Raw genomic sequence first — 20,597 nt, 5'->3', positions numbered from 1 at the left:
AGTTTAAGAAGCAGGTTTCAGTTTGGAAATGTCTTTTTAGTTTTTTTATATGAAAGTGGAAGCTGTACATTTGGAAAACAATTGTGTGCCCAGCATGTAGAAAGTCTGCTTTTAACAATGATGACCCCAGCCCAGTGTTATTCATGGCCCAATGATTCCTGTGTGCCCCTTTCAGGCCAGAGGAAAGAACACAGGCTAAGAAAATAAAGTGCCTGCAAATGTGCAAATGATGGCTGGGTGAAGGAGCACCTTTAAGACTACTGCAGAGTTCTTTGCGGGGGAGGGGGTGAGGAAGGCCTCCAATAAGTGAGGTCAAAGCAGCAAATAAGGGGGGGCAATTGCTCCCCTTTGCCCCCTCTAGGGACACCAATGCGCCTGGGGCAGACAAAGTGCTGTTCAGCTCCTCTTTAGCCTAAAGGGGGCTGCTGGCCTTACATGATTAGTGGTAGCGCCAGTGGGTAAATAGCCAAACAGCACCTACCAGCTTTGTGCCCCTCCTCAAATGTCTTCCTAGCTGTACTCTAATGCAATAGTTGTGGCTTATAGGTTGCCACACAGTAGCCAAAACTTAAAAAGTCCAAACATAAATACGTTGTTTAGCTGTAGTGGCAGGATTCCCAAGTTATAACACTAACTGCCTCAGTTGTCATATTGCGTGATCCAGGGATTGCAATAAAATTACATAACATACCACTCAACATATCCCATCCACCTCCCAAGCTTTGTTGCACCATTGTGGTTTCATTATAGGACATATCTATGAAAGAACTGCTTGCGCTATGTTAGGCACCCGCGTGACGCAACATGAGTGGGGGTCTGCATGATAGGAGGTCAGCATGATAGGAGGCCAGGTGCATACAGCAGGATTACTGTGCGCATTGTGCAGAGATAGGACAGCGAGATGCGAGTACTCAGCCTGCGGTTTGCTCCTGGTACGCAGGTCCTTGGATGTCCCGTGTTCCCTGACCACAACATTGGTGATGTTGCGGACGACCCGTGCCGGACGCCAGCGACCACATAGGGTCTCAGTCGAGCCGTGGATACAGTGGTGATAAAGGAGAGCACAGGCAGCCCAATAGATAAGAAGCTGCATAGGTGGTGGAGAAGAGGAGTTAAGAGGGGCATGTGCAGCCCGGGCACTGAGAAAAGGCAACAGATAACCGCTGCTAGAGTGTGATGAACAGGTTGACCAAGGAACAAGAAGTCTGAGATGACAGGGCATCTCCAACACTGCAAGCCACCTCAAAACCCTAACATGTCAGAGGAGGACATACCATCCACGGTGGTAGCGACTCCAAAATCCATTTCAAGGCACGCTTACAGGAATTGTCAACCAGAGGCTTTTGACCTAACCGAAACAAGCAACATGGGAGCAAGCTGGGTGAAAGATTTCAAAGTTTATATCAAATCGTTTGGTCCCCTCGATGACCATAGAAAAATAATTCATCTCACATTAGCAGTAGGACTGGCCACAAGAGATTTCCTATATGACTTCCTATATGAATTACCTGAAGACACAGTGGAAACGTTTAGAGGCCTGAGAATAGCATTAAGAGACTATTTCACGCTATACACGAATGTCGACCGTTAGACGCGTGTTCCACACAATGGCGCAAAAGGGGAAGCCATGAATGCCTTTGTGATGCGGAATGAAACACTGTGCCTTTCATAATTACTCGAATGACAATCAATCATTAAGGTCTCAGATAATTGCAAGGTGTGAATCAATACACTTTAGGGAAAAGCTACTCCAGAAGCCTCGATCCCTGGAAAAAATCCTGATGCTGGCGGACCCTGAGAGGGCGGTACAAAGTAGAGGCAATTAATAAGTTGAAGATACCATCATTGACACCGGCCATTGATGGCGACAGTGACACAACCACAAAGTCAGAAGGAGCAATTCTGTTTCCAGTGCAGATATGAATTCCTGCACAAAGGGACGTGCCTGGCAATTGGCCAACTGTACTCAGCCTGGGGTGGTGAGAATAACTTAAAGGCAGTTTGTCGAATGCCTTGTGGCTCAACAAGAGGGGAGATCATGGGCCCGTCGGTCACGAGAATGAAGGAGAAGTCAGTGGCAGTGACGGCCTCCTGGTCATCAGCCTCTCAGTTCTGTGAAAAAACAGCAGGATGCTACAAGGAGAGCCAAAGGAAGGAAGATATACCCCCAGAAGTAAGGAAAACACCTGAAAGGAAGATGCCACACTTCATAGGCCTCACGATAAACCCAGGAGAGCGCAATGCCATGTATGATACCTAATTGAACAATCTCGATCCGAAAGTGGGTCGAGCTCGTCGGCAGAGGAACAAAGACGCAAGGGAGATATATATATATATATATATATATATACACTAGGAAATCAGCAAGCAATAGAGCAAAGCGTGACTCACTTACTACAAATAAACAACTTACAGGCTGAATTCTTAGTAGACATCAGAGCTACGATAAACGTGATCAGTGAAGATATATACAAGAGCCCCACATCTACGAACATCAGAGGTGGACATCTATCTGTATGGATCCAAGACACCATTACCGTGCCAGGGATACTTTGAAGCCACATGCCGATACAAGACTCAATCCAAGAGGCTACCCATACATGTGCTAGAGGCAGCAGCTGAGAGTGGGTGCATATTACGTTTTAAATCAGCCCTTGATATGGGTCTAATACATGTGCTCTATAGACAATAAATACATTGACACAGTAGCTAAAATGGAACAGCTTTTCCCATCTTTGCTCAAGGGACTGGGAAAATTGAAACAGAAGCAAATACAACTGCATATTGATCTAACCATCCCACCGGTAGCCCAACATTTTCGGGGCATACCAGTGAACATACAGCGACGAGTTGAAGAGGAATTGCACAAGCTATTAGAGCACGACATCATAAAGCCAGCAACGGGACCTAATCCCTGGGTGTCCCCCATAGTACCCATACCTACGAAAGATTCAGATACCCTTAGACTCTGGGTGGACATGAGGCGACCGAATTCAACGATTATGAGGGAGAGTCATCAGGCCCCCGCATCACAGACATAATACATCTACTCAACGGGGCCCAAGTCTTTTCGAAATTAGAGCTAAATAAGTGCTACCATCAGCTTGAATTGAGCCCAGAATCAAGGTGCATCACCATCTTCATGACACACCTAGGTCTATACCGATGAAAAAGGCTCAGCTTCGGTGTGTCGTCAGCAACCGAGATTTTTCAGGTTGCGATTCACAATCATGAAGCACATTCCAAACTGTCTTCATTACAGTGATGACATTCTCCTTTTCGCCACGGTCATAGAACAACACAACAACACCCTAGCTAGAGTGTGCATGGCACTGGAAGCAGCTAATCTCACACTGAACAAGGACAAATCGGAATTCTGAAAAGACACTCTCAGATTCTTTGGTCACATATTTTCAGCACATGGAATGCCACCAGACCCGGAGAAGCTGGCCGCCCCCGGAACAAAACACCTCAACCCACAATCTTGTCAGAGCTGTGGTCATTCCTAGGATTTGCCAGCTACTTCACCAGATACATAGAGGACTTGGTGACAGTCAGGGAGCCGTTGAGAGCTTTTGCAAACAGCACACCTCTTTCCTGTGGTCCAAGGAATGTCAGGAGGCCTCACTCGATCTACTCCACCCCCTTTTCTTCTTCCGTCCAACCCGGAAACCCTCTCAACTGTGGCTCTCTCCTCATCTCCTCTCCATGCGTTGTCTCCTCCGCCGTCATGAGAAACTCAGGCTCAAATCTCCTTCGCTATCCAACCAAACCTCTACTTCTCTTACCACTCCCTTTATGACTCTTGCCTCTCCTCGGCTAAACGCTCCTACTACTCTAACCTTCTTCAAGCCCAGGCCGCCCCCCCCGCTGCATCTTCCAAACTCTCTCTCGTCTTCTCTCTCCCCCGACCCCTGATCCCTCAACCTCCTCCACCCTATCTCCCTCTGACTTTACAAACCTCTTCTCCTCGAACATTCTTTCCCTCCTTTCTTCTCCCGTCCCCCTTCTGAAGTCTCCATCCTCCTTTCCAAAGCCCACCCCTCGTCTGCTCCAACTGACCCTTTCCCCTCCCTTCTTATTCCTAAAATCTACCCTCTTCTTATTCCCTACCTAACCTCCTTCTTCAACACCTGCCTTTCCTCTGCCCCCTTTCCCTCTGCTTTCAAGCATGCCACTATCATTCCTATCCTGAAAAAAACCTTCTGCTGAACCCCTACTAACCTCTAATTTCCGTCCTATCTCACTTCTCCCATTCCTCTCTAAACTTCTTGAACGCCTCGCCTACTCGCAGCTCTCAACCTTTGTCTCTAATCTCTCTCTCCTTCCCCCTTCTCAATCTGGCTTCCGCCCTAAACACTCTCCTGAAACAGCCCTCACTTACATCCTTAACTCCCTCCTCTCCGCTCGAAACTCTAAGCAATCCTCTGACCTTATTTTTCTTGATCACTCAGCTGCTTACGACACTGTTGACCACCCCCTTCTTCTCAACTCTCTCTCTTCCTCGGTTTCAAAGGCTCCGTACTCAACTGGCTATCCTCTTATGTCTCCTCCGGCTCTTTTACTGTTTCCTGGGGAGGCCGCTCCTCTCCAACCCAGCCTCTGGAATACAGAGCACCCCAAGGCTCGGTGCTTGGCCCTTTCCTATTCTCACTCTACACCTCCCTCCTTGCCTCTGTCATCTCCTCATTTTGCATCTCTCGCCACTTCTATGCTGACGACACGCAGCTCTTTCTTTCCTTCTCTTCCTTCTCTCCTGATCTCCACCTTAAACTCTCTTCCTGCCTTATTGCCATTAAAGACTGGATGTTTTCTCGCTTTCTTTCCCTTAACTCTGACAAAACTGAGGTAATTTTCTTCCCCTCCAACTCCCTTCCCCCTCCCTCTCCTCCTCCTTTCATTCAGTTTCCTCCCTCTAACCTTACTTTCTCCTCCATGCTCACAACTTAGGCATTTACTTCGACTCCTCGCTCACTTTTTCCCATCATATCTCTCTCGCCTCTCATGCCTGTCGCTATCACCTCTATAATATTCACAAAGTCCGCCCCTCTCTTACTTTCCATGCCACTAAACTTTTAATCTCCTCCCTAATCTTCTCTCGCCTCTTCTACTGCTCCTCCTTACTCTTTGGACTACCCACCTCACATCTCACCCCCCTCAAATCTATCTACCATTCTGCCATCCATACTCTCTGTCTCCTCTCCTCCCGCGATTCCATCTCTGCCTCCCTATCATCCCTTGGCTGGCTCCCCTTTCACTCCCAACTTAAATTTCATTTTCTCTGCTTAGTCTTCAAATCTCTTCATGATCTTGCTCCCGCTTATCTCTCTTCCCTTCTCTCTTTCTACACTCCATCTCGCCCTCTTCGCTCTGCTGACCACTTCCTCCTCACTGTTCCTCCTTCCCCTTGTGCCTCCTCCTGTTTCCGCTCTTTCCAACTCCTAGTTCCCCTTCACTGGAACTCCTTACCTCTCTCAATCTGCTCTATCCCTACCTTTTCCTCATTCCGCACGTCCCTTAAATCTCTCCTTCTCCACTCCCTGCCATGATTCCCCTCCCACCTCCCCCTATCCCTCCCTTACCCTCTTTCACCCCATATCAGCTCCCTCCACTTCCCCCTCCACTCTATCCTCTTCCCGTTACCCCTTCCTTCATCCTCCTCCTTCCTTCCCATTCCTCCCTCTTCCCCGCAGTTCTACTCACCCACTCCCTTCCCTTCTGTCTAATTGCTCTACATACTGCTTTGTTGGTCTGATTCAAAATTGTATTTGCTTCTACTGTTACTGTTATTTTTGTTATTTGTTAAATGTATACTGTTGTTAAAATGTACAGCGCTTTGGTGTAAAGCGCTATATAAACCTAATAAATACAAATACAAAAACAAATATGGAAAGCCTTTCACCATCATAACAGATCATCCGGCTTTACTTTTCATCCATGGCAACCAACAGGTTTTCTGCCTCTGTCATTCCTATACAGGTCTACTCCTCTTTTAAATGCGTTGTCTGCAGGCTTGCTCTCTCTCCTAGCCACTCTCTTACCGTGGTTACTATCTATCGGCCACCTGGTCAGATCACCTCCTTCCTCTCGGAGTGGGCAGACCTCTACTCCTCCCTCCCTGGGCTCAACCACTCAACTCCTCCTTCTTGGGGACCTCAACATCCATCTGGATACTCTCTGTTCCTCCTCTGGACTCTTTCGTGACCACCGCGATTCTCTCTATCTTTCTATTCTCCCCTCTGGCCTGACTCACTCTGCAGGACACGCGTTGGATGTTTTGATCTCCTCTGACCTTCCCCTCTCCATTCCTCTAAACACTCCTCTCTCCTGGAGTGATCACTCCCTCCTTTCCTCCCATCTCTCCCTCTCTACCCCTCAGGCCAAGCCAGCTCCAACACTGCCACCTACCTTCTCGGTCATTCGAACCATGAAGCGTGTGTCAGTCGAGGCTTTCGCCGCCACTTTATCTCCCCCTTCTCCTCCTCTGGCTGACTCACATCCAGACGCAGCCCTTTGCATGCTCTACTCTTTTATCTCTGATACTCTTGATCTCCTTGCCCCGGTCATGAGGATCCGCTTGAAGCCCAAAGCCAAAGGCAACTCTTGGTATGGCTCTGACCTAGCAACTCTTAAATGCAAGTGTAGGGTGGCTGAGTGGAAATAGTGGGCCTCCTGTACATCGTCTGACAAACTGGCCTGCTGTCTGCTCCAAAGGCAATACCGACATCCTTGTCTGAAGTAAGAAGAAAGTCCACATCCAAGCCGGCGTCTTTGCGGCATCTAACAACTCGGCCGAACTCTTTAAAATCTGCAAGGAGCTGGCCAACCCTGCGGCAGTCTCTACCTCTCCTGACGCCTCCCAGGGCCTTCGCACGGCCCTTGCCTCTCATTTCAACTCTAAAACCCAGGACATCCTGTCCATCCTCTCGCCCTCTCCGCCCCTTCCCCCTTTTCTCACCGCTAGCTATGGCCCTCCTGCAGCCGCCCCCCTCCCTCTTTCTCTTCCTTTCCTCTGTTCTCCCCTGACGAGATTTCCAGACAAGTCTGATCTATGAAAGTCTTGTCAAAACAGGTTCTTACCTGTTCGTCCAAAACCATCAAGGACCACATTGACACCCTTGCTCCTGCTCTGGCCGACTTCTGCAACCTCTCCTTCACCTCTGGAGCCCTCCCCTCCCCTCTAAAGCACTCTCTTGTGCACCCTGTCGTCCGATCTCCATCACTTCTTTCCTGGGCAAACTCCTGGAAAAGCTGCCCATCTCCCAGCTTAATCTTCACACCGATTCTGTTGGTTGTCTCCATGACCATCAGTCTGGCTTCAGAGCTGCCAGAAGCACAGAAACTGCTCTCCTGAACATCTGCGAAGACCAGCTCTCCAACCTCGACTCTAACATCCCATCTGTCCTCATCCTACTGGATCTCTCTTCTGCATTTGACACGGTCAACCATGCCATCCTGCTCAACCGTCTCTGTGATAACCTGGGTATGACCGATCAGACCTCTTTCCTCTCTGATCGACCCTCCCAGGTCCAACCCATACTTCCTTTTCTCTATCTCACTCTCTAGCTGTGGTGTTCCCCAGGGGTATAACCTCTCTCCCTGGCTTTTCAACGAATACCTGGCACCTCTCGCCCACCCTATTGTCGCTCTCTGCTCCAACTTTCAGTGCTATGCGGATGACACTCAGCTCGTTTTAGGCTTCCCTCTGCCACCTCTTCTCCTCCTCTCATCTCTGACTGTCTGCTATCCAGGAGTGGTGTGCCGCAAATGATCTCTGCCTCAATGCCAGTAAGAGAGATTCTCCTCATTGGCACACCTTCACCTTCCTTTAATGTCACTCTATGGCCATCCTCCCTTGGCCCTCTTCCTTCTCCCACCTGTGAGGCTAGAACCTCGGGGTCATCTTCGACTCCACACTATCCTTTTCTTCTCACATCTCTGACGTCTCTAAGAAGTCAAACTACCAACTGCACCTCCTCAGAAGTATTCTTCCTTTCCTCTCCTTCCCCCAGAAGCTCAGTCTCTAGAGCTCTGGTTCTCTCTAGGCTGGACTACTACAACAGCCTCTTTCTAAGTCTGCCTGTTTCCACTCTCCGCCCTCTGAAACTAATCCAGAACAGGACTGCGAGACTGGTCCTGGGCCTCAAGCCCTGGGATTGTATCTCTCCAGCCCTGGAATCTCTCCAGTGGCTCCCAGTGGCTGCAAGGATTAAATTCAAGACCCTTTGCATTGTCCACAAGGCTTTCTGGGGCCTGGGTCCACAATACCTTCACCTCTCCCTCATTAAATACCTTCCTACTCGAGCTCTTCGCTCCTCCAACTCCAACTCCCTCAAGGTCAGTCACTTCTCCAAGCAACGAGTTGGGGGTAGATCTCTTTCCTCGGCTGGGGCCTCCCTCTGGAACTGCCTCTCTGAAACTTGATGAGAACCATCTTCGGTTCTGGAAGCACCCCAAGACCCTCCTCTTTGCTTCTACCTTCGCTCTTCCTCTCCCGTGCTGACCTGTCTGCTTCGGCAACGGGCACCTGGTTACCCTCTGATTCCCGGGCCCAGGTCCTTGCCCATCCAGCCACACTCCAGCATTGCCTCCTGGCAACCCTTGCACTTGGGTCTGTATCTGCAACCCTACAGTCCCCTTTCCTGCACTTATTAGACACCCTTTGTCTGTGCTTTTACCTTGCACTTGCCACCTGCTGGCTGCACTACCTGTTGTTGTTTTTATCCTGTGTTCAGCACTTTGTACTCCTCCCCTCCCTCTTGCTCTTTCCCCCTTCCCTCTCCCCTGCACTTGCGTGTTCCCAATGTCACTGTGCCTAGTAAGATTGTTTTTTGTCCTCCCTTGTTCCCTTCCCTTTGCCTCTGAAACACTTGTGTATGAGCGCGATACATATAAAATATCATATCACAGGTGAGGATGCCTCCTAGGATATCGAGATGGGGGCTACGACTGCAGGACAACGCATTCAATATAATCCATCGTCCAGGAAAGGAAGAAAATCCTGCTAACTTCTTATCAAGACACCCCCTGGAAATGGTGACCCCTGAACTGTCAATAGCTGATCGATATGTCAATTATGTAGTACATCAGGTGACTGCAAATGGGGTGGATAGTCTGAAGATGCTACAAGAGTATGAACAAGATCAGGGTTTTTAAATCATTGCAAAGTGTCCAAAGATGGAGCAGTGGAAACACGCCAAGAACATGGGGGAGGGAGCATCGCAAGACGTTCAGAAAGATATCAAGAGCTTGCTATTCATAAATGAAGAACTCTTGCTATCAGAAGATGAGCTCCTAATAAAAAGGAACAAAACTCCTCATGCCAGCCACATTAAGACACCAGTCTGTGGAGTTAGCACATGAAGGACATAAAGGCATTATCTCAACAAAACTATTATTACGACAGAAAGTGTGGTTCCCGCAGCTGGATGGTCAAGTGGAAGAAATGCTAAAATGTGTCCTACCTGCTATGTCAAAACACCTCATAGTCCCCCCGAACCACTTCAGATGGCACAATTGGCTGTGAGCGTCTGGGAAGACGTGGCTATTAACTCCTTTGGACCAATGGACGGGGGACAGCACATACTGGTAGCAGTGGATGAATACTCACAATTCCCTGAGGCACACATAGTGGCGTCTACTGCTGCTCACCATGTCATCCTCGCCCTGGACAGGATGTTCACAGCATATGGTATTCCCCGGGTGGTCAAATCGGACAAAGGATTTAGATATTGCTGAATTACCCCATTATGACCTCAGGCCAGCATGATTGTGGAAAGATTCATGGGAGCTCTAAATAAGAATAAGCTGTTGGGGACTGTAGAAATAAGCCTCATAGTACGACTGAAAAGTTTCCCTCAGAAGACATGTTTGGGCGAAACATAAGAATCAGGATACCCAACCTCCCGAAGCTCAAGGAGGCTTGACAGGAAGATGAAAAGATGAGGGATTGAGATGAACGGGCAAAAGAGAAGATGAAAGCCTACGCGGATACCAAATTCCAAGCAAGGGAGTCAGGCCTGGTGGTGGGTGATGGGTGATGGGTGATAGTTTGTCAATGCATAAGCATATTACAGTATTTCATGCTGACCCCCTGGTGGACATTCAGAAGAAGGGATCCATGCTGACAGCAGAGAATAGTAGTCGCCAGGTCACCGGAACTCCTTGCATTTTAAGAAAATGGTTGTAGGTGACTGGGTAAGGAGGTATAAGTGACAGTGAGGTGGACTGTTTTGAATCAGACGTCTCATACCAACGTGACTGGGAAGAGTCAGAGTGATGCCAGAGAGGTGTGGGAAGATAGAACCTGTACCTGAAGAATTAGATTGACTGGAGGAACCACAACGGGGAGGACACGACCACACAGACTCATTGAAGACATTGGGTAATGAGGACTTGTAGTTTAAATGGCGGAAGGGTGTAGTCTCTTAGAGGACTGTCTGTGTTTTTATTCGTAAGAGCTGGGGCCTAAGGGAAGGGGAAGGAATGGGATGTGACGTGAAGTGGGAAGACAGAGTACAACAGGGAACTAACGTATAAATACTTGTTCGTCCTGTCTCAGTGTCCAGGCATTATTTGGGGAAAGAGGCGCTGTGTGGGAACAGTGAATGTTCAAAGTAGGTCCCGTGTACTCTGATCACAACACATTAAAAAAGTATTACTTACCTGATGATGCTGCAGTATTTTGTGCTAAGCCATCCAGTCTACAAAAGGGAGGTCAAGGCACCAGATTTTCTTTCCACTCAGAATACTCGGAAAGCTCAACTTTGCTTGTAGTACCGAAGGCGAGGAGCATGACAAGCAGACCGGGGGATTCTGTTTTGGGACCTAAACTATGGAATTGAGTTCTAGGGTCTCTCTGTTTTTTCAGTATGTCTTGTTTCAAAGACACTTAAAAATGTTCGTCTTCTAAGCCGATCATGCCTCAATTAGACAGGATGTCTTGCACTCCTAATTTAATTTCTGAAGACACAAATAAATGTCTACGTTCACCCACTCGCTCACTCTCACTCACTCATTAATTCATTCATTAATTCATCTCCTTTATGTTTCAGTTCCCTGATCTACTAAAGTTGAGAAGCAGGCAGAAAAAAAAGGTTAAGTTATAACAGGACAAATTTACATTTAAGTAGGTGTTCCATAGGTTGTTGGAATGGTGTGTGAGCAGAGTTGGCAAGATCTCACTCCAACAATGGTGAGCATTAGTATGCTTGTTCTTGTATTGTCTTTGTGGTAGAGTTATTATGCAAAAGAATTGCAATAGGTCACTATCATTTTGAATTTGTGAACTATTTAAAACCTACTTCCTTTTGTAGCTTACATTGCAGGGATACATTGCCAATAAAATCTTGTTTAGTAAAAATCACTACCATCGTTTTTGTATGCCTAAATAAGCCTACATATTACTTACTTTATCCAGTTATGCCATGGTTGGTGTAGCAGAAGCCGCCTGTCCTATGATGAAAACAATATATTTTCTGGACTGATATGTGCCTTTGAAATGTAGTAGGACTGGGGCAGAGCCAGTTGTTTATGCCATTTGCTTCTGGCAGCCTTTCAGATGCTTCAGCATGGTGGAAAACCAAACCATCGATTTTGCTACAGACCTGCCTCTTTCCATCGCTGTACTTTGTAGAAACAAGGATTTGAGGATATATTGCTAAATATAAATGATCACTTCAACAAGTAATGCTAAATTCCAAAATAAAGCTTTGTAAAGACATATGCATCTTTATTACAGGTGTGCTGGGCAACCGGAGGGCACAAGGGCAGTGCTTTGGTAACCTGGCCTATGCCTTCAGCCAGCTGGGAGACTATGAGGCAGCATCCGAGAGCTACCTGCATTCACTGCAGGCATTTAAGGATTCAGGTAAGGACTAGAACGGAAGCTAGCATCCCAACTCTAATCCAAAGAACATTTCTAAATCTCAGTTTTCAAGGCTTTTACAAACCTTCACCTTTAATCCTTCTCATAAAAAGAATGTTATTTAAATATTTAATAATATGAAATATCATGTACTTTGCTGCGAGTGCTGGGATGAATTCAGAATGTGACGTTTGTGTTCTCTCTCTCACTCTCCCTCTTCATATATATATATATATATATATATATATATAATGTGACGAATCCCAGCGTATTGTCACTGCTACCATGGGGGAGAGACCCTTCCCATGAGGCCAGGGAGGTGAGACCGCCACCCGATAGGCCCCCTGGGGATGGTACTCAGCGGGTGGATCGCGTGGGGAGGGATGCCCTCCATAAGACCAATGACGATCGCCTTGGGAGAACTCTCTATTCACCTCCTCCATTTCTGTCCACTCTTTCCTCTGAGTTCTCTGTGGCCCCCCATACCTCTATATAACTCTGTAGAGTAGAGGACTTCATTCATACATATCACCTGGGTTCGGGAAGCTTGAGGCTTACCCAAGTGGAGTGCATACAATCACTGAGACGAACAAGACAAGCAAGGAGGCAAAAGCCCACTGCAGAACCAACATACATGTCACAGTCTACTGGAGACAGTACCGGCAATGAAAAGCAAGGAAGGACTGTGTACCTTGTCAAGCCAGCCCTGGAGGAGCGAGGGACCACATGCCAGTTTCCGTGGCGAAAGACCCAAGAAGAAGAGAATGAGACACTGTTGAGGAGGGAAAAGTGTCTCCAGTAGCTCCATGGAGCAGGGACCTGTCCGGTGATGGGGAAAGAGGAAACCCGACTGGCGAAGTGAAAGCAAGTAGAAGGCGTGCAGCCGAGTGCACGTGAGCAAGCCTAACATTGTGGAGCCGCAGAGGGCAGGATGCCGAATACAGAAGCAGTACAGTAGCCCCATCTACTCCCAGGTCAGACCAGAGACCGCAAAAGCATTTCCCAAAGGTAGGGAAAGGGTCAGACCCGCTGGTGGAACACAGAGGAGGCCAAATAGATCAAGGAGACAAATACCAATATCCTGAGAGACAGAAAGGGATAGTGAAAGAACTGTAAAAACTGAATCAAACTTTATGAAATATCCTATGTGGAACTGTATCTGACAGGAGAGTACACCAGGTCTGTTCAATTGGACATTGAGTGAAGCAGCAACAGAGGACCTGCAAAAGCAGCACACCAGTGTCTGGGACCCATATGAAGTAGGAGAAAGGCACTGGGAGAGCAAAGGGGTGGGAACGATAGGAGACCTGCTTCCTGAAGGCAAAGTACTGTGCTTCCAAACCCTGGCAGATGAGTACGACATACATGAAGGCCAATTTGTTTGATAGCTAGGTATGGTCAGGAGGATCCAGGAGATGGTGGCTGGGCCCTGGGGAGGTAGCAGAGACCAACGCAACACTAGACACCATCTTTGATGTGGCGGAAGGAGGACATATGATCTCTACGCTATATGATTTGTTCCTGGGCAGCTGGGCTAACCTGCAACTAAGGGTGCAGGAGCAATGGGAGATAGACATGGGGAGATCCCTCACTGAGAATAGAAGAGAACGTTAACATATACCAAGAGAGTCTCTAGAAATGCTAGGTTCAGGCTAACCCAATTTTATGGTACACATATTGCGTACATGACCCCACACAGACTATCTGTTTGTTTAGGGGACAGAACCACACTTGCCCTAGATATGCACTTGAGGGGGCAGATATGTTACATATGTTTTGGACATGCCCAGTAAATGGGAGGTACTGGGCGAAAGTTATGCAGAGAGCGGAGAGAGGTGGCATTGAAATGCAAGCTTGGCCCCCAGAGTTCTGCCTGCTGGGGTTGTACCCAAGGGGACGGGGAGGTGTGAGGCACACCTCACTAAAATAAAAGATCTGATCTGTATACCGGCGAAGCACAGGATAGTGCTGGCATAGAAAACGACAGAGGTCTCCGACCTGGAGGCCTGGTGGAGGGACTTGAAGAGATGGTCACTAGCAGAAACAGCGGCGTGGATGGGGGCGCTGCGTAGAGGGATGCATGAAGCTGGTGCAGGGGTGACAGCCTGGAACACACTGATTCAGACCATGTTTACTGAGGAAAGTGAAATGTTGAGCTTACAGGGTGAGAGAGGAAGGGGGCAGCAGAGGAGGGGGAAGGGGAAAGAGCGTTAGATTATGAACTCGATGAGCATCCAGTAGCAGAATACCTATGCAATGAGGTATGATGAGACCCGGAGGAGATGCTAAAGTATATTGGAAGCACTATGGAATAATTGGAAGCCCACAAAGCACAAATGTGTATTGGAAATTTAATGGTATAACCTGACTTTGTGTTTGATTGGTTGCATGGTGTAAAACACAAAATAAAATAAAAAGTTACCACGTAACAAATAACCAAGAGATTAAGTTGAGAAGCCCCGCCAGAACAGCACACCAGGGTCTGGGACCCATACAAAGGTGGGCAAATCCTGCAAAAGCCGCAAACAGGGGTCAAGGTGTCACAGAAGTCCAAAGAAGCACACAGTCAAGGGGCTGGTGCCCAGAGCAAGTCAGGGAGATCCCGAGATAATATAAAGGGGTCTGGGACCCACACAAAAGAGCAACAAGGTACAGAACAACTGGCAACGTGACTAGGGTAAGTTAGTCTCTAGTGCGCTTGGATACAAATTATAGTGTTGTTATGGTATACAGTTAGGAAAGCTGCAGTAATAGGGCAGGGCCTTACCTAGAGCCTAATGTAATAACTCTTCTTTTCAAGATAACTATGACCCTGCGCTAACACATATGATTTTTGTAATATGGACTATATGACTATGTTGTGCCTCTTGCTCCAACCCTCCGTGGGCCACGCTTCGGTAACATCGAGCCTCCAGCACAGCCTGATAGATATCCCCCTTGTAATACGCCATCATATTGACTGTTTGCCCTCCCGTTCGTATATATATATGTACATACGGATAAATAGCCATCTGCATGTATGCACTACTCACCCACTACTTAGTCCGAAATTGCCGCATTGTTATCTTTGCTCCTCTGCCCCAAATTGCATTTTGTTTGTGCCCTAGCCTACAGTTGCACCTTCTGGACCACTGTGCCTTAGCCCTGAACTGCATTTTGCTTGTGTTTTAGCCTACAGTTGCATCTTGCCTGACCACTGTGCCTTAGCCCTGAACTGCATTTAGTTTGTGCCCTAGCCTACAGTCGCATCTTGCCTGACCATTGCACTGTAGCCCTGAACCTGCGTGTGCCCTAGCCTGTAGTTGCACCTTGCCTGACCACTGTGCCTTAGCCCTAAATTGCATTTTGCGTGTGCCCTAGCCTACAGTCGCACCTTGCCTGACCACTGTGCCTTAGCCCTGAACTGCATTTCGTTTGTGTCCTAGCCTACAGTTGCATCTTGCCTGACCATTTCACTGTAGCCCTGAACTTGCGTGTGCCCTAGCCTACAGTTGCACCTTACCTGACCACTGTGCCTTAGCCCTGTACTGCATTTCGTTTGTGCCCTAGCCTACAGTTGCATCTTGCCTGACCATTGCACTGCAGCCCTGAACCTGCGTGTGCCCTAGCCTACAGTTGCACCTTGCCTGGCACTGTGCCTTAGCCCTAAATTGAATTTTGTGTGTGCCCTAGCCTACAGCCGCACCTTGCCTGACCACTGTGCTTTAGCCCTGAACTGCATTTCGTTTGTGCCCTAGCCTACAGTTGCATCTTGCCTGACCATTGCACTGTAGCCCTGAACCTGCGTGTGCCCTAACCTATAGTTGCACCTTGCCTGACCACTGTGCCTTAGCCCGAAATTGCATTTTGTGTGTGCCCTAGCCTACAGTCGCACCTTGCCTGACCACTGTGCCTTAGGCCTGAACTGCATTTTGTTTGTGCCCTAGCCTACAGTTGCATCTTGCCTGACCATTGCACTGTAGCCCTGAACTTGTGTGTGCCCTAGCCTATAGTTGCACCTTGCCTGACCACTGTGCCTTAGCCCTGAACTGCATTTCGTTTGTGTCCTAGCCTACAGTTGCATCTTGCCTGACCATTGCACTGTAGCCCTGAACTTGCTTGTGCCCTAGCCTACAGTCGCAACTTGCCTGACCACTGTGCCTTAGCCCTGAACTTCATTTCGTGTGTGCCCTAGCCTACAGCTGCATCTTGCCTGACCATTGCACTGTAGCCCTGAACTGCATTTCGTTTGTGCCCTAGCCTAAGCTGCATCTTGCCTGACCATTGCACTGTAGCCCTGAACTGCATTTTGCTTGTGCCCTAGCCTACAGCTGCATCTTGCCTGACCATTGCACTGTAGCCCTGAACTGCATTTTGCTTGTGCCTAGCCCTAGCCCTAGCCTACAGTTGCATCTTGCCTGGCCACTGTGCCTTAGCCCTGATCTGCATTCTGCTTGTGCCTTAGCCTACAGTTGCATCTTGCCTGACCACGATGCAGTAGCCCTGAACTGCATTTCGTTTGTGCCCTAGCCTACAGTTGCACCTTGCCTGACCCCTGTGCCTTAGCCCTGAACTGCATTTTGCTTGTGCCCTAGCCTATAGTTGCATCTTGCCTGACCATTGCACTGTAGCCCTGAACCAGTAGCCCTGAACCAGTCTCCTTAAAGTGACTTGTTCACCAAGCTTCAGTATGTTCACTAAAGCCACTAGACAACTTAACTGCTTTTCTTTACCTATATTGAGTCTCACACTTTGCCTTGTTAGACGCCACCCACAGGCCCTTGGGGACTTACCCGCAACAACACCCGACTCTCCCTACAATATGACAACTAAGCAACCTCTAGCTATGGACAACTCTATACACCAAATCCCGAGTAACCCCTGTTCAACAGAATTTAGGAATACTCGCCTTAAAGCTAGACTAGCCAAAATATATGAGCCACCCAGAAGCTCGCTACTCATTTCTGTAGGGAAAAGGATACCTAAAATTCTGCCGGCAACTATTGAGTCAGCAAACAACCACCCTCCTAAGTCAAAAAGCTGCACACCCCAACACTTGAATTCTAGAGACCAACTAGCTTCTCATCCAGCAACTACAGCCTCCACTAGCCCGCCTATCAAAGGAGCTCTGATAAACTTTAGATCTCTAGTACCTCATGCAACAGAGATTGCCGACCTGATTCTGAGGGATAACCTCGACTTTCTCGCCATCACCGAGACATGGTTACATGCCGCAGCAGGCCCTATGCTTATGCTAGCAGTCCCAGATGCCTATACTATCTTGAGACAAGACAGACAAGGAAATATAGGAGGAAGTATTGCCATTATCTGCAAATGTAGTCTCACCATGAGACTAGCCCCCCCCTTACGATATCCAATCGTGTGAAGCACTGTCAAAGTACCTTTGAATAATTCTCAAACCCTTCATATACACCTGATATACCGCCCCCCGGGCCCAATTGGGACATTTGAGGATGACATTAACACAATCCTAGCTAACAACCTCAAAGGTACAATGCAAGCACTACTATTGGGTGACCTCAAATGGGTTTCAATGACCCCTCGGATCTGCCTGCCCTTGCAACAGCTAATACACTAGTAGAATTAGGCTTCACCCAAAGAAGCACTACCCCTACCCACAACAAAGGTAGAATACTACATTGGGTTGCAGACCATAACTGCCATGCCGAAATCCTTACTATCTCACCTCTAGCCTGGACCGACCACTGCCTACTCTCATTTACACTCTCCACCAATAGATCCCCACCCACTCATCCCCCTATGGCTTCTCCTACGCTTTCCAGAAATAAAAAGAGCATCACAGCGCTAGACTTATCCCTGCCTTACTCCCCACCCTTAATGCACTTCCTGACAGCGCTGACCCAGAGAGCCTGGTTGAGGAGTTCAACAAAATTATGGCCTCTTCCTTGGACCGATCGCCCCCCTGAAACTCAGATCAAGTAAACCTAAAAGCCATCTGAACAAATGGTTCACACCCTTCCTAAAAAACCTAAGGCAACAAAAAAGAAATTGAGAGGCTACCTGGAAATTACTACCCTCGGAAACCAACAAAATAAAGCTCACTAAACTCTCATCCCTCTACAAAAAAGAAATCTGCCTAGCTAAGCGGGCATCTTACGACACTCGGATCTCCCAAGCTAATTCCAATATGAAAGAATTATTCACTATTCTCAAAGAATTAGAGACCCCCATCACTATACCAGATACATGTAACAAAGATAAAAAATGGTGTTCAGACATCCAACATGCACTATCTACTTTACAAAATAAAATATCCAAAAAAAAAACCTCTTTAACAAACCCACCCTCTCCCAAAACAACTGGGAATACAGCTGAAGCCCAACCTACCTGATTCAACTTCTCCAAAGTTTCTATTCTCGAGGTAGAAAGAATTATTCTGTCCCTCAAACCATCCAACTGTCAGGGTGATCTTTTCCCAGCACAGCTCATCAAGGATGCAGTTCGAGACCTATCACCCTTCATATCCAAGCTTATTAAGGCCTCTTTTACCACTGGCACTATACCCACTAACCTCGAACAATCATGGGTACTTCCACTCTTAAAAAAACTGACGCTAGATCCCTCAACAACTACCAACTACAGGCCAATCACACAAGTCCCTTTTCTTCTAAAAATATTAGACAAGGTGGCCTACACGCAAATTCAAAAATATTTAAAATTACACCACTTACTAGGGGCTAGACAGTCAGGGATTCCGCCCACAACACAGAACGGAGACTGCCCTCATTGAGCTCAAGACCCAAGTCGACGAGCTCTGAGACAATGGCAAATCAGCCTGGCTCCTCCTCCTGGACCTCTCAGCTGCGTTCGATTTGGTGGATCATACAATATTATATAACCATCTCGACACAGCAGCACACTTCTCTAAGGACGCTGTAACTTGGATTAGATCCTTCTTAAGTGGCAGCATGAAGGTCTTTTCACCCTCTGCAGCTGCAGACCCTATACCCATCACTTGCGGTGTTCCACAGGGATCCTGCGTTTCACCCACACTGTACAGCATATTCACCAAGCCCCTTTACGATGCTCTGGACCATCTTGGTATCACCTACACTAACTATGCAGATGATACTCGGATCCTCCTCCCACTTTCAGGGGATTATGACAAGGATTTGGCCTTGGTGAACAGAGTATACATCATCATCCAGGCATGGATGGCCACGCATGGTCTATGCCTGAATGATGATAAAACAGAACTCATCATCCTGGGTACCCGTACTAACTTAAAAAAACTGGGACCTGACTACTCTTCATTCATAATCGACAGCAACCGCATTAAGGTAGCACAGGAGGTAAAAACATTAGGTTTTTATCTTGACTCTACGCTTTCATTCTCCAAACAGGTCAACATGCTAGCATCCTCTATGGCCTATACGTGCAAACTTATAAGAACAGGTAAGCCATTTCTCCCCAATAACAGTTGTACCATCCTGGCCAGACCACTCATCCTGTCCTGCCTGATTATTGCAACGCCCTGTACATAGGTTGCAACAAATCCATCATTAGAAGAATTCAAACCCTACAAAACAATGCCCTTAGAGCGGCAGTAGGCATCTCTAAAAGAAACCATGTTTCTGAGAATAGACGACAGAATAATTGGCTCTGAACCAATGACAAGATCCTTCTAAAAACCCTGTCACCCACCCATAAATCTCTCAATAACGCTACCCCTATCTACCTCTCCGAGAGATTCCATAAACAGACATCCATAAGATCCACCAGATCAGCAAACCGGGACCGCTTGACCATCCCTAAATTTAAACTAACCACGATCGGAGGCAATAGTTTCCTTGTTAGAGCGGCTAAACTATGGAACTCCCTGCCCCCTACATTGAGAATAGACCAACCCTATCTCAACTTTAGAACCAACACCACCCTGTGGCTGAAGGCTAATGACCATTAAATCACATGATGTCAACTGAACTGTAATTAACAACGCTCATCCCTAGCTGCAACCCCTATCTGGTGCTCCTAACATATAACAGTTCTAAATATTTGTAAATTTTGCCATTGTAAGAAATGTATTTCACTTTCAAGACTTAACATATGTTACCCCGTGGGGATCACTACAACATTGCACATAATGCCTGTAATTTCTGTAAATAGCAATATAACCTGCTCTGTAATTTATCCTTCACACTTTGACCCCCTGTAACTAAGCTTTGCATTATCTTGTAATTGTTGCGTCCTGATACCTCTGGGTCTGGCGCGCATTATAAATAATAAACAAACAAACAAACAAACAAAACAGTAGGCCAATTCATTCCAATATTAAAGTCTGTACAACGCAGACTCCAACCTTCTTTGGAGGCACCCAACCTCACACAGGCCGTTAACCCGCGTGTTGAAAAAATGTTCAGACCTGCACCTTTCGACCCTCTTTACATAAGAGGCCAGTTAAAACTGGACTCCCTGGGGGTTACCACCACACGGAAAAGAGCAGGCACTCCCCTTGCTTCCTCCGAGGCCCCTCCGGACAAGGAGAGAAAAAAGATTTACGCAATGGGCAGGAAAGTTGCCTCTTCTGCAGCCTACCAGACTCGCATTGCAAATAACGCTACACTCCTGGGAAGTTTCAACTACCACAAGTGAGATGAGGTTTCAGCATTACTTTCTTCTGCACCTGAGCCACTTAAGTCCCAATTAGCCCAGGTGGCAGCAGATGGTAGAGCGGTGTCTACTTGTCTCCTAAAGTCAAACTTTGACACAG

At 47.5% G+C, this 20,597-nt stretch overlaps 1 protein-coding gene across 2 annotated transcripts in view; it reads left to right on the top strand.

Moving 5' to 3' along the window:
- Positions 1-20,597, top strand: part of TTC24 (tetratricopeptide repeat domain 24) — a 639,301-nt gene that overhangs the window by 247,165 nt on the left and 371,539 nt on the right. For both annotated transcript variants that reach the window (XM_069607144.1, XM_069607145.1), the window contains one exon: positions 11,741-11,869. In XM_069607144.1, the coding sequence (XP_069463245.1) occupies positions 11,741-11,869 (129 nt within the window). The remainder of the gene's footprint in view (positions 1-11,740; positions 11,870-20,597) is intronic.

Source organism: Ambystoma mexicanum, chromosome 1p, assembly GCF_040938575.1.
Source record: "Ambystoma mexicanum isolate Mex_15411 chromosome 1p, UKY_AmexF1_1, whole genome shotgun sequence".
Classification (NCBI taxonomy): domain Eukaryota; kingdom Metazoa; phylum Chordata; class Amphibia; order Caudata; family Ambystomatidae; genus Ambystoma; species Ambystoma mexicanum.
Note: the sequence above shows the minus strand (reverse complement) of the source record. Positions and strands in the feature narration are given on the sequence as shown.